The sequence below is a fragment of the Podarcis cretensis genome (assembly GCF_951804945.1).
Source record: "Podarcis cretensis genome assembly, chromosome: 15".
NCBI lineage: Eukaryota > Metazoa > Chordata > Lepidosauria > Squamata > Lacertidae > Podarcis > Podarcis cretensis.
Window position 1 is genome coordinate 5204537 of NC_137185.1, and position 13046 is coordinate 5217582.

A 13046-nucleotide genomic window follows, 5' to 3' on the forward strand; every position below is an offset into this window, starting at 1 on the left:
TCTCTGAAGCTCTCTTACTACCTGCAGCTGTGTGGTTCAGGAGGCCAGAGCATATAATGTCTCCCTCTTGAGCATTCCAGTAGCTGGGGTAAAACACAATTCACTTGTTCTGTAGATCTTTGTTCCTGATCCTAGTGTTCCCTCCTAGGCTGTTTCCTGGCAATTGCTTCTGGATCGTGTTTGGACCTAGACTGACCACCTGCGCTTTGTTTGGACTGCATTGCTTCCACACTACCCTGCCTGTGCCGGTGAGTACTTTGATGAGAGCCTTAGACCTTCTGAATAAGGGACCCTAGCCTATACAGGAGCGTGACAATCACAATATACAGCAAGGTGTGAAATTTGAAGCATAGCTGCGTTTGGGTTTGGATATTGTTTTGGGAAGTGCCAATGATGCTGGTTTTAATTAAAACGTGGACTGAACCAAATCTCTCCCCCATTTCTTTTTTGTAGTCCAGTAGCATCTGGAGACCCACAGTTAGGGGTACGATGAGAGGGAAAGAATATTAAACCAGATTTAAGTTTTGAAGTGTAGATATTCGTACACCTTCACTCACTCAGCTTCCAATTATTGTTATTCTTCCTAATGAGATTGTGTGCTGGCACTTCCTTAACACCAATCTTATATTTGCTACATATGGAAGCTAATTGCCATGCTAGCTGAGGGCCCATTAGAATGGTAGACCCCAATTCCTCAAATAGAGGAATTAGTTCTTGGCTAATTCCAGTATGATCGTGCCTGATGAACACCACATGGGATAAAGGTTTAGATTTGAACTTTATTGTCTACAACTTCCCAAATTTTCTGGTGATGTTCTTGGCTCAAAAAAATCAAAATACATTTAAAGACGCATATTTTGGGAGTGTGTGCAGTGCTTTTGTTTTTCAAAGACATATATTTCAAAATAATCTCAGATCAACACAGAAATGGAATAGAATGGACTTAAGGGTGAAACTTGGCCCAGATGGGAAATGGGTTGATTCCTCATCCACGTCTTCCTCCCACTCTTCTGCCTGTTATCTCTTCATATCTTGTCTTTCTTTTTGCCAAGAGAGCTGTTAAGTCAGCTTTGCAGTTCCCTAGTGGTCCCACAAAAGGCTTTTTGATTTTGCACTGGGCCTTTTTTACCAAATGCCCAAGATATCACCCACCCCTCTGACTGGTATTGGGCTCAGCTGCTCTGATGTAACAACCTGTGATGCCACAGTGAGCCTACATATAGCTAGCAGCAAAAACTTTTCTGAGCTTCAAGGGCAGGTTCCCCTTCTAAACCAGGGGGTGGGGAATCTGGTGTCCTCCAAATGCTGTTGGGACGCCCATCAGTTCCAGCCAGCATAGCCAACAGTCAGGAATGATGGGAGGTGGAGTCCAAGGCATCTGGTGGTTACCAGGGCAGTGAAAGCTGCCCTGTAGCAATCTCTCTTCTCCAAGAGCTGCATACACTCAGCTGTGTCCCCGTAACTCCTAGAAACTCTTTTACAGACTCGTCTTGGAAGTACTTTGCGTAACTCTTCCCACTAGCTTATTGGCATGTGCTTCCGTTCCATATGGCTGCAAGGGTTTGGCCCGGGGGGTCTAGTATTGATAAAAGGATTTTCTGGCTAGTTTATTTCTCACATATCCCCTTTAATATCCATCTTGGATGTAAGAGGTTTATAGAGAAGGAAGAAAATAAATCCATCAGGACGGTATAATAAAAATAATAACTATACTACAGATTGTAAAAATTTTGTTAGCATACCAAAGTTGTCTGCTCCTCGGTTTTATTTTATTTTTTTATTCCACCACATATTCCTATTAACTGTGTTTTATGCCGGGTAGTCTGATGTGAATTGGATATTAATTTGCCTCCTGTGCTTTGGAGGAGAATGTAGTTTAATATAGTTACTCTCTATGGTTAAAGTTGCTCTCTAAAATGCTCACTCACCTCTAGAATGAACCCTATTTGGCTGGAACGGGGTGTCTTATTATTATTATTATTTTAAAATTCATATATTCCCCTTGTACTTGTTGGTGGCTTGTTAAGCAGATTCCTATTTTTATTTGTAAACTGCCTTGATTGCCTGCGTCCAGATAAATAAGCTAAAGAGCGGAAGCTTTCAGTCTCCACCAGGACAAGGGAGGGATGGAGAGACCTAGCTCAGGGGCCGGGAATCTCCTTGGAATGCAGAAGGTCACCGATTCAATCGCTGGCATCACCAGGGAGGGATGGGAACACTCCCTGTGTGAAACTATGGAGAGCCACTGGCCATCAGTGCAGGCAATAGCAAGCGAGATGGACCAATGGCCTTACTTGGGATGAGGCAGCTCTTACAGAAAGTTTGCTCTTATAGCAGGAAACCATCATTTCCTGTTACATCTGCACTAAGCTAACCTGAGCAGAAGATTAAATAAAAAACGAAACCCAAATGAAAACAGCAATAAAAAGAGCATCATTTTAAAACTTAACTACACTTCCCCATGGGATCCAAACTCAATATTGTGGCTTTGTTTAAACTATAGTCGGGAGGTGGGTGGGGAATAGCCAGGTTCAAACCATTGTTTTCAGTTTGTTATGTTAGGTTGCTTTGGCTTCTCATTTTATGTTTACTTTTATTGTATCTTGCTACTTCATTAGCCACTCAGGGAACGTAAGTTTATATCCAAGATATTTGATATACATTATGTAAATAAATCCAACTGCGTTCGTTTGCAGAAAGGACTGGTGGTTGGAGGGAAATGGCCACACAATTTCACATAGCTTGCTTTGTTGTGTCTTTTTGAGGCTATCTAGAAACACTCCACAATTTAGAAATCGTACTAATTCGAAGAAAACTCTTTTAAATATTGAGACATTGAACATGTATTTTGGGGGAGGGGGAGGGGCGGAGACACACAGGATCTGACTTGCTGAGTTTCCTCCCCCGGCTGCTGCCAACCCTTTATGTACATGCTTCAGTGTGTTGTTTAAAGGTAATCCTCCCATTGTTTCCTTTGCCCTTTCGGTGTGTTTTGTTTGGTGTGACTACTGTATATTTTCATTGATGCAACACTTCATGTCTTGCTGGAAGAGATCATGGCTAAACACTTTTAATCCAACAAAATACAACATCGTTGGCTCTGAACTGCTATTGATCTCTTCTTTTTGAAGAAAGCCCTCCCCTCCTTTCCCTTCCTTGTGTCCTTAGGATCTGGCGGCATTAGAACTTGTATGTCATTCATCTTCAGAGGATTAGAGCAGGTATGAGCTCACAGGCTAAAAGACAGTACACGATAAGATAGATATTTTTTAAAAGGAGCCCAAACGTGATTATTGATAGGATTCACAATAGGAGATTTAAGTATTTTAGTGCTAACAACAGGAGTCGGGGAGGCACATACACCACCCTGGGAGAGGCTGGTTGCCTTGTCAAAGAGCGTCCTAGTTCAAATGAAGAGCAAAGCTTGAGATCAAATACCTCTCCAGCTACGGCTTAGCGCAGGTGTTTACTTTCATCAGCCTCTTTGACTAAGGTCACAATGAATGATGTGTTTGATTTTGTGTGTGTGTGTTAGAAAGGCATTGAGTGGGTAGGGAACACTGGCTGCTACCAAAGAGCAAGGTTAATGCTTAACCAAACTGGAGATGACATCTGTCTTTCATGCAAAGATGAGTCACCGCTAAGTTGCTCTTAAGCCAATAAAAGAGAGCAGTGTCTGCTGAAAAGCAAAGACATGTTCGGGCACCGAGGAGGGGAACTTGGAAGTGGTGAGCTAATTGCTGCGCAAAATTAGTGTTCAGAGCAGTCAGTCAGTTGACAGATGAGGACAAGAGAAAGCACAATGTGTTGCTTAGAGGAGAGGGAGGCAGTATGGACTCCTGTGTGTCGTATTGAGGCCGTGTGATCTATTAGACTTATCTGCCTTTTAGTTCAGAGGTGGGAAGCCTCAGGCCCGGTGACTGAATGCAGCCCTCCAGGCCTCTCTATCTGGCCCTCAGGCCTCTTCTCCAACCACGCCTATCACCCAAGCCACACTCTTCTCCAGCCTAGCCACACACCCTCCTCAAGTGTTTTTGCCTGGCTGGGATGTGTCTTTGAACTACGATAATACTGCTTGCTTGCCCCGATGGAAGGGTGGGAGTTAAGAAACCTCTGGCTTTTGTGTGGCTGGGAAAAGGTAAGTGTCACATCAATTGCCCCAGCCACTTTGGCCTCTGTCCTTGCCCATCCTTGGCAAGTGGCCCTCCTAAGGTTGCGTATGGGAGAATGCAGCCCACTGGCTGAAACAGGTCCATTACTGCATCAGGTCCATCACCAACAACCAGTGTAATCATCTTTGCTCTCATTTTACATGGGACCTAGCTAAGCTGCCTCCAACATGGCTAGGTTCATGCGGAGAGAGTCCCTTGAAGTCTGTTACACATATTGACACGCCTGACCATGTCACCATTACATGAGCTGCCTCTGAGCTAGCCAGTTGCATGCGAAAGTGCACCCTATCTCCAATATTTCCACAGTTTTCATAGCACCCTTGGTCTAATTTTCCCAAAAGCCACCCAGAATCTGGCATCAACTTTAATACAGCCACTTTGCCATAGGCTAGGAGACAGAACATCATATACTTTCCCCCCTGGACTGATGGAAAAGAATCAACCCCAGATTACTCAACTCCCCACTCCCCAGTTTGCTAGTAAATGAAAGGAGTGTTGCCAATTCTTCGGTGAACTTTACTGAATATTTCATTCCCAGTTTTCCAGTTTGAAACCATTCTGGGTTTTGTTTGGTCTCCGTATAGGGGCATGGCCTGCATGCAAGCAAAATGGTGGCTTATATCCAATTCTCCCAAAGCCTTGGGGCTATAAGTGAACCAGGAGCTAACTAAACAGTGTAGAGATTGCTCCTAGAAAGAGCTGACTGTAGGTCCAGAAAGTGGACTGGAGGAGAGCTAAAATTCATTGAGTCAGTACTAACCAAGAGTGGAGCCTGGCCCTGACAGAACTGTCAGATGAGGAGAGTGATGCAAATATGGTGTGCAGCAGCAATAAATCAGACAAGAGCGGGAAATTGACTAGCATTTTGACAGAGCCAGATGAAACCAATACATAAGTCTAGAAGCTCCATAAAGCCCTTATCAATTTTTAAAGGCCATTTTGGACTCACTTTGCATCTTTGCTCATGGAAATGTAATAGGGGGTGGTGACATCAACAAGGGCCAAATAACTCGCTGGATAGGAGTCATTGCCCTTTACAGAGTCCAACATCATGGGCCAGACTGGCTGACCTTGTTGAAACATGCAGTTTTCTAGATGTATGGAAAGAGTATTGAGTATCAGGCCTTGACTTGAAACTGAACTGCAGAAGTGATCTAAATGTCTGTAATTGACTACCTTATTCCAGTTCAGACTATCCATCCATCTAGCCCAGTTTTATCTATTCTAACTGGCAATGGCTGTCTGGTCTCTGGCAGAGAATCTTCCCCATCACCTTTAACTGAAAGGCACCAGGGATTGAACTCAGGACCTCGTACATGGAAAGCATGTTTTCAGCCCCTCTGATGGAAGAGGTGGGTGGTGTCAAAATGGACGTGGAAAATAATTGAGCGAGCCCTGTGGAAGACTTGTTTTAAGTATTGGAGTGTCAGCACGAAAAAATGTGCAGATGTGATCTGCTAGCACACAAGCCGGGTTAAGTACATTAGATTTGCTTATGCAGGACAAAACGTTATGGCTCATGCATAATATAGCGCCTTTCTCTGGCTCTTTACTCCATAAGAGTCAATTCTTCTTTTCTTTTTTATCACTCCACTGCATTACAGGCTGAAGGAATAATAGCTAGCGATGATTGGTTCCAGACTTTTATTTTTACACTTTCAAGGACTGGGGGTGGAGAGGGTTGAATAAAGCTGACCTTTGTATTCATTTGACGATGTTAAGCCAAAAAAGTTCCCCGTGAATGCTTCTAAGCTGCAAGGCTATCTTCCTGCTCTCACCTCCTGTTATTAACTCAGCTATGTTTCTATCCCACCACCACCACCATACAGATTATTTATTAAAATCATTCATTCAGTGCCTTTGAACCAGAAGCTACTACATATTAAGACAATCCCCAAAAACATTAAACACCAAAAATTAATATAATCATTTATATACCGCCATCAAACCAGAAGTTATCAAGGCAGCATACAACATAAAATAATCCATTAAAACACATATTAAACACCATTAGAGGATAAAAAGTACATCTACCATATCTAATGAACAATACACTACTAAGAGAGGTGGACCAATAGTCTGACAGTGTAAAGCAGGAACATGGGAAACTGCTACATTAATAAATAAATGCTAAGTATTGAACCTAGAGCCACCAATGCAAAGCAAGTGTTCTGCCACTGAGCTATAGCCCTTTCCCGGTAGTCCAGTGATATTTGTGGCTGAACAGGGATCTGGTGATTCCAGACCAAAACCCTGTTCTAGCATGGCAGCCTTACATGTGTGTTTTACAAGCATATGATAAAACCGTATGTAACCTTCTCTGCATCTAGCATTTGGGGCTTTGCAAAGCATATAGGCGTTCTTCTTTGGGGCTGCTGTCTTTTCAGGACTCGGTAATTTATGGGGAAAGTAGACGAGGACAGAATGGCATGCCAAAAGAAACCATGAAGGAATCAAGAGATGGGTGTTTGCTAATAGTTCCGCAACAACATTTAACGAGATTCACACGTCTCTTGGAAAAGAGGCAGGAATTCAAACGATGGAAAATTGCAAAATCAATACAAACAGCTGTAAAACTGAGTGCCAGAGGAGGGAGAAGGAACAGCAGATTAAGGGCAGGTGGGGTATCTCTGGTTGCTATTTGAGAACTAGTCTAGTCTAATGTTGTTGCACTGCCCGGAGGCAGGGGCAGTACACTATAACCCCATCTTACATGTTGACATGCCAGCTCTAAAGAACATCAAGGCAGTAAAAATTGTATGTAAAGAAATGTGGGCCATGGGTCCCAGTTAGTTATTGTCCAAGATTTATGATGCTGCTGATGGTGAGTGACTTGTGATCATTGTAAACAGGTGCCATATGGATTCCTATTGATTGACAGCAGAAATCCAAGCCATGTCAATCACATGGCACTTAATGACATTTTAGAAATACTTTTTAAAAACCCAATAATTAAGATTGGAAGTTTGGAAGTTTCACAAGATGGCTGAGGACAGAAGTGGATAGGGGGCCGAGTAAGCTTTTGGTGTGGTTTACAGGTTCAATACCAGGAAGGGGAGTTTAGGGCAGAGGAAAGGAGTAAAGCATTCACATATAATTCTGGTCACTCAGAAAAGGAGGCTTAATTTAAGCAATCACTAATCACTCTCATAGGCCCAATTTTGCAGTTGGGTGTGTGTGTGTGTTTATGTTGCCACCTGTTGTATTATTTCTTTATGGCTGCATCTTTCAGTAAATACATATGTGCTGCTCTTGAGTAGTTGAGCTGATCTGCAGCCATAGTAATCCTGCAGGATGATACATATATGTGAGATGCTATTTTAGATACTAGAATTGGTTGCAATCACTGTAATTCTACAGGTACATCTGATTATAGAATAAAATAACATGGGATATGTTGTGTGCTGCAAAGCCATTTTAGATGTGAAAGTAAATGGGAAGAACTGAAGCACAGTTGACAATTTTGCACAGCCACATCCCTTCCAAGGTTATACAATAATCTAATTTTTTTTGTTGTTGTTGGCATCTGTCTGTCTCAAGAGACAATGGAGGGCGCCTCTGGGGGTGAAGACAAACTGCTCCATTAGCAGCACAAAACAGTAATACTAATTAGGGATGCATTGCAACAATCAATGCAGGTGTTCATGTTTTGCCTTTCATGTAGGCCTACTATTTTCTCTGTGTGTACGTGGGCAAATGATTTGGAGTGCTGCAATATTGTCTTTTGAAGTTACTTGTGCTTTCTATGAATTCCCATTGTATGTAACAGAACTTGCACTATTCTCTTGAAAGTGAAGCACCTTGTGTTTTCAGTCTTCCTCAATTGTAAGCTTTGGACTATACAGTAGCTAAAAAGCTCCCATTTCATGGTGATTGGACAGCTCTAGGACACTGGGGACCTGCAGAAATAGTAACAGGTCTTAGACGCTCTGCAGCCCTCAACCACTACACAAATGGACTACAACTCCCATCAGACGCAACCATGCTGACTGCACAAGATCAACATCAGATAAAATAGAGGAGCACAGGAAACCAGAACTCAGGTGAACCATGAATACCTGGGGTGAGGAAGCCTATGGTCCTTCAGATATTTGTTGGGCTTCCACTCCCATCATCCTTGGCCCAACCAGTGATGAGAGTTGTAGTTTTTCAACAACACCTGGAAGGCCACAAGTTCTCCATCCTAGCTGAATATTGCCTCCCCCCCCCTTTCAACCTTTTAATCATTTAAAATTATGCATTTAGGAACAAGTTGCTGCTATCCTGGCCATGATTATTGGGGAGCAAATCCCATTGGACACACTAGAACTTACTTCCAGGTAAACTTGCCTAGGCTCATGCTGTCAAGCAAGTAGAAGTTGCATTTTAACTGAAGCAGATTTTATGCTAAATATTGCTTGTTAAGGCCTCCAGTGTTGGGTTTTGATCCACTTCTACCACACAACCTCCTGACCTGTTTTCAGGGCGAATCTGGATGTTTAATTTGGATTTATTAAATGTAAACTGTAAAATGTTTACATTGTACTCCTTTGATTTCATCCCCCCCCCTTTATCACTGCTGTATGCAAACTCACTTGACCAAACAGCAGTCGCTTAAACTGTTGACAGTTGTTGGCCTGTTGGAGGATTTCCCCTCCCCCCACAACCCCCTGATATAAATCTCGGTCCTACCATCTTGAGAGCCTCAGCTGGCAACCTTTTCTGTTTGTTTTAAAGCACAGGGATAAAATAAGAGTATTTTCTGCAACGCTGAAAGATGAGTGAGGGGTTGGGAAGAGTTCATTCAAAGCCTTGTGAATATTTGTTCCGAATTTTGCAAGTCATTTCAGATAATGTGTCTTTTGACTTGGAAAACAAAAGGGGATCAAAAAAACAACATGCCTTGGAGAATAGAAAAGGTTTATTCTAGACAATCAGCCAATGTGCTCTCCAACCTCATTTTAGTTTTTATAGGAATAAGCTCTTGATCAAAGACTGAGAAAGGAGGGAAGGTGGTTATATAGATGCTTGATCCTTTTGAAAGAAATCTAATTCTGCACAGCTTTCAAAACCTTGTTGAAATGGCCAAGAGTTTCAGATGGGAGAAGTGTAGCCTTGCTGGTATTCTCTTTACTAAAGCTGTCTGTGATTCCAATGTGTCAGTACTCTTTTAAAACAAATCTCTGTTTTACTCTCCATGTGAGCTAACTAGGGACCATCAGATTGGTCAACGCCAGAAAAATGAGTGTACAACCAGATGGTAGAAAGGGGAGTATAGTTCAATGGTACATAGTTCTATCCATGCAGAAGGTCCCAAAGTTCAATCCCAGATGTCTCCAGATAAAAAGGGAATCAAGTAGCAGCTGGTGAGAGAGATTGCTGCCTGAGACCCTATAGCACTACGAGCCAGAGTAGCCAGAACTGGGCTAAATGGATAAATAGTTTCACCTGGTACAAGGCAGCCCGCTGTCTTCCTCTCCCTTTCCATGGAGGCTACAGTGCATGGGGAGCAGAGGATAAACCCTTTTCTCCTCTTCTATGGTCCCACCCACCAGAACTTTGCAGCTGCTGTTAGCCCCAAAAGAAGGCTTCCATTTGCAAGCTTCTCTCCCAGGGCAAACGATACTGTTGTGGGCTAGGAATTCTGGAGAATTCCAATGAAAACAGAAATAGGAATTGCTGGTGTTTTTAATCGTCCCACGTCCTGAACGGAACTCTATCAAGCAAATACAGTTGGTATTCACTATTGCTGTTGCTTTCAGCCTGCAAATGGCACATAATGGATTTCATTTCTGTCCCCTCCCTTTCACATTTGCATTGTGTTTCCTTTGCACTGGAAGGAACAGGGTGGAATAACATGATGACAAAGTGATGAATTACGTAAGTTATGTCATTTTGCCACAGCAGACAGCAAGGTGAATAATGTACATTTTGTAGGAAGGCAAACTAAACAGGACATGCTGCAATCTCAAATATTGTTGGGGTTGGGGGCTGCACCTGCTTCTAAAAATCTGATGTGGTTACTAAAGACTTATTTAGTTTCCTATTCAGTTTGGCCGTCATCCACAGCCTGAGTGTCTAGTAATATTGAAATAGTAGCACCCAGTGCTACTAACAGCGGGGTGAGCAGTTCAGTGTTAGACCAGAAGTGCCCAAATGGAATGCAGCGGAGCTCATTTTCTTTTTGCTGACAAGCTCATCTTGTCAGTAAGCACAACAAATCAAACAACGGCAGGATTTTTTTACACAACTGTAGGTGGCAGCAAAGCACTAATTTTACTTCGTCTGATGGCTTTCATTGAATATCGGCTGGCAACCCTTGGGCTGAAAAGAGTTCCCTGCCCCTTCTTTACAGGGATACGGTGAGGCTGGAACGCCTGCCTAAGCTCTTCAGAGGGAGGGTGGGATCCAAATGGGATAAACAAATAAGCTTCATCCCCAAGGTTGGCAGAAGGAAGCTTAGAGCTGTCAGACTCCAAATCTGTTTTTCTGTGCTTAACAAGAGTTCCTGGCTTTGTTCTTCCATCCTAACACTGAAATTATGGGAGCGGGGTACGGCAGGGCAGTGATAACCAGTAGCTTTCATATCAACAATCCCCTGGAACACTGAAAAAATTCAGATGTGTTTCTCCCTGGTTTAAAAAAATAAATCATGTGGAATGAGTAGGGCCATGGCTCAGTGGGGGAGAGTGTTTGCTTTGTGTAGGAAAAGTTCCAGATCCAATCCCTGGCATCTCTAGGTAGGGCTGGAAATGAAAGCCTGGAGAGCTGGTTCCAGTCAATATAGATAAAATCAGGCTAAATTGACAATTGGTCTCAGAACCTAAGAAGAGCCCTGGTGGATTGGACTGAAGGATCTGTTCCAATATCCTGTACCCCTATTGGCAAACCAGCTGCCTCTGAGAGGCCCACAAGCAGGACAACACTCTGCTCTCCTGCAGTTTCTAGCAACAGTAGTCAGAAGCATACTTCCTCTAACAATGGAGGCAGCCAATTGGGTGACCATCACTTCCCCTAGTAGGAACAAATTCCATAGTTGAACTATGTGCTATGTGAAGAAGTTCTTCCTTTAGTCTGTGCTGAATCTTCCAACGCTAGGCTTCACAGGACGACCCCTTGGCTTCTAGTATTATGTGGGAAGGAGGAAAACTACACACTTTCTCCATAATCTTATGCACCTCTGTCGTCATGACCACAGTTCATTTTGCCTTTCTTTTCTAAACGCAAAAGCCCCAAATGCTATAACCGTTCATCATAGCAGAGTTCTCCTGCCCTTTGATCATTTTGGTAGACGAGACCTCTGTTCAGAGCACTAGTTCAAAACTGGAACCCCAGTGAGCTCCCCGGATCACTTGCTAGGCTGGTACCAATTGCAAAAGATGACTGCAGGTGGCAACATTAGAAAATGGGCTTTTGATGCTGCCTTTTAGACACAGATCCCAATGTGTTTTATATCTGCTTTTCTGTTAATGAAAACAAGGGAACACGGAAGTAGAAAAGAACTCTAAACCCAACATTTTACCCCCTTAAGTCCACTGTGTGCTCTTTCTCTCTCCCATTGCTTCCACTCAGTGTCCTTCAGAACTTTGATGCTGTTCTGTTCCCTCCTGAAGTTTTAATGGAATGTGTTTTTATCATTGTGTTGGAGCAGACTGACGGGGAACCCAGGTGTTGTTACGACTGTTGTTAAAAACACTGCATCTACCCCTTTGAAGACATTTTTAAGAGAACGAGCAACTATTGTGTTTTAATGGTGATGGATAAACCTTTTGTGTCTCTCCCCCAAAGGCCGTTCATTCCTCCAAGCCGTGGATGTTTTTTGAAGTAGCAAATACATTAGTGTTATGCATCCAAGTTGGTACTTTAGTGTTGTTGTTTTTTGACACATGTTAAGATTGAAAAATCAGCAGCAAGGGAGATGCATGGCATGGAATGATGCCCACCTGACACTATATTTTAGCCATTGTGACTTTACCTTGCTCTAAGAGTAAGATCAGGGTTATCTTTAGGAGAAGCAGTGACCAAGTGAGAAAGCAGCCATGGTTGTTTTCTTAATTTGTCTTTCCTGTTTGCCAGGAAGCTGAATGTGACCCTTTCCGCCTGGTCCCTGGGACTCATCCCAGGTTGGGATGGATGAATATGTCATTTTTGGTTTCTCTCAATTTCTATTTTTCCGACCTTAAATTCCACTTTTCACATTTCCACATCAGTTTGCATTTTAAAAAACACGTAATCAGGAAAATTAATTATTTGAGCTTAATTTTTTCCTAATATACACGTTTTTGCAAAGCAATTTTCCTTTTTTGTTTTTGCATGTTATCTTCACTAATATGTTCATTTATGTGTATGCTTTACCCTGGTATATGCATTTTTGTGCATGTTGTTTGGTTGACAAACTGCATTACAAAATTTGGATAAATGCAAATTTCGAAGAATAGCCTGTGTTTAAATTTACTTGCTGTTTTGGAAAATGTGGATTAGGTAAATTTGACTTTAAATGCAAACTGAATCGAATTTCCCTCCCATTCCTAACCCCAAGCCATGCCTTGCCCTTGAGGCCTCACCATAGCTCCATTGCCTTCTCTGAGTGATTTTGCCTTGCTGCAATTTGCCTTTGAACTGTTATAATGCCTCATTCTCACCTGGATGTAGAGATGAGGGCGGTTATGTTGAACCTTCTGACTGTGTTGCTGGAACATAGAATACAGTACAAAGGTCCAAGTTGCCTCTGTGGCTCCATCTGCTCTTTGTCTCTGGCCCTGCCCATCACAGCCATGCATGCCAACCAAAAGGTTGCCTATGAGGAGATGTGTCCTGGAGCCTTAAAAAAAATGTGTGTGCACCACTGCAATAAGGATGTATGACTTTATGCATGGTGGAGAGCGAGCACGTAAG

The 13046-nt window shown here is 42.8% G+C and overlaps 1 protein-coding gene across 3 annotated transcripts in view; it reads left to right on the plus strand.

The window, feature by feature from the left end:
- Positions 1-13046, plus strand: part of BRIP1 (BRCA1 interacting DNA helicase 1) — a 229597-nt gene that overhangs the window by 146477 nt on the left and 70074 nt on the right. For all 3 annotated transcript variants that reach the window (XM_079955409.1, XM_079955411.1, XM_079955408.1), the window contains one exon: positions 149-248. Coding sequence is in view for 1 of the 3 variants with exons in the window: in XM_079955411.1 (XP_079811537.1) it covers positions 149-195 (47 nt within the window). In the remaining 2 variants the exon portion in view is untranslated. The remainder of the gene's footprint in view (positions 1-148; positions 249-13046) is intronic.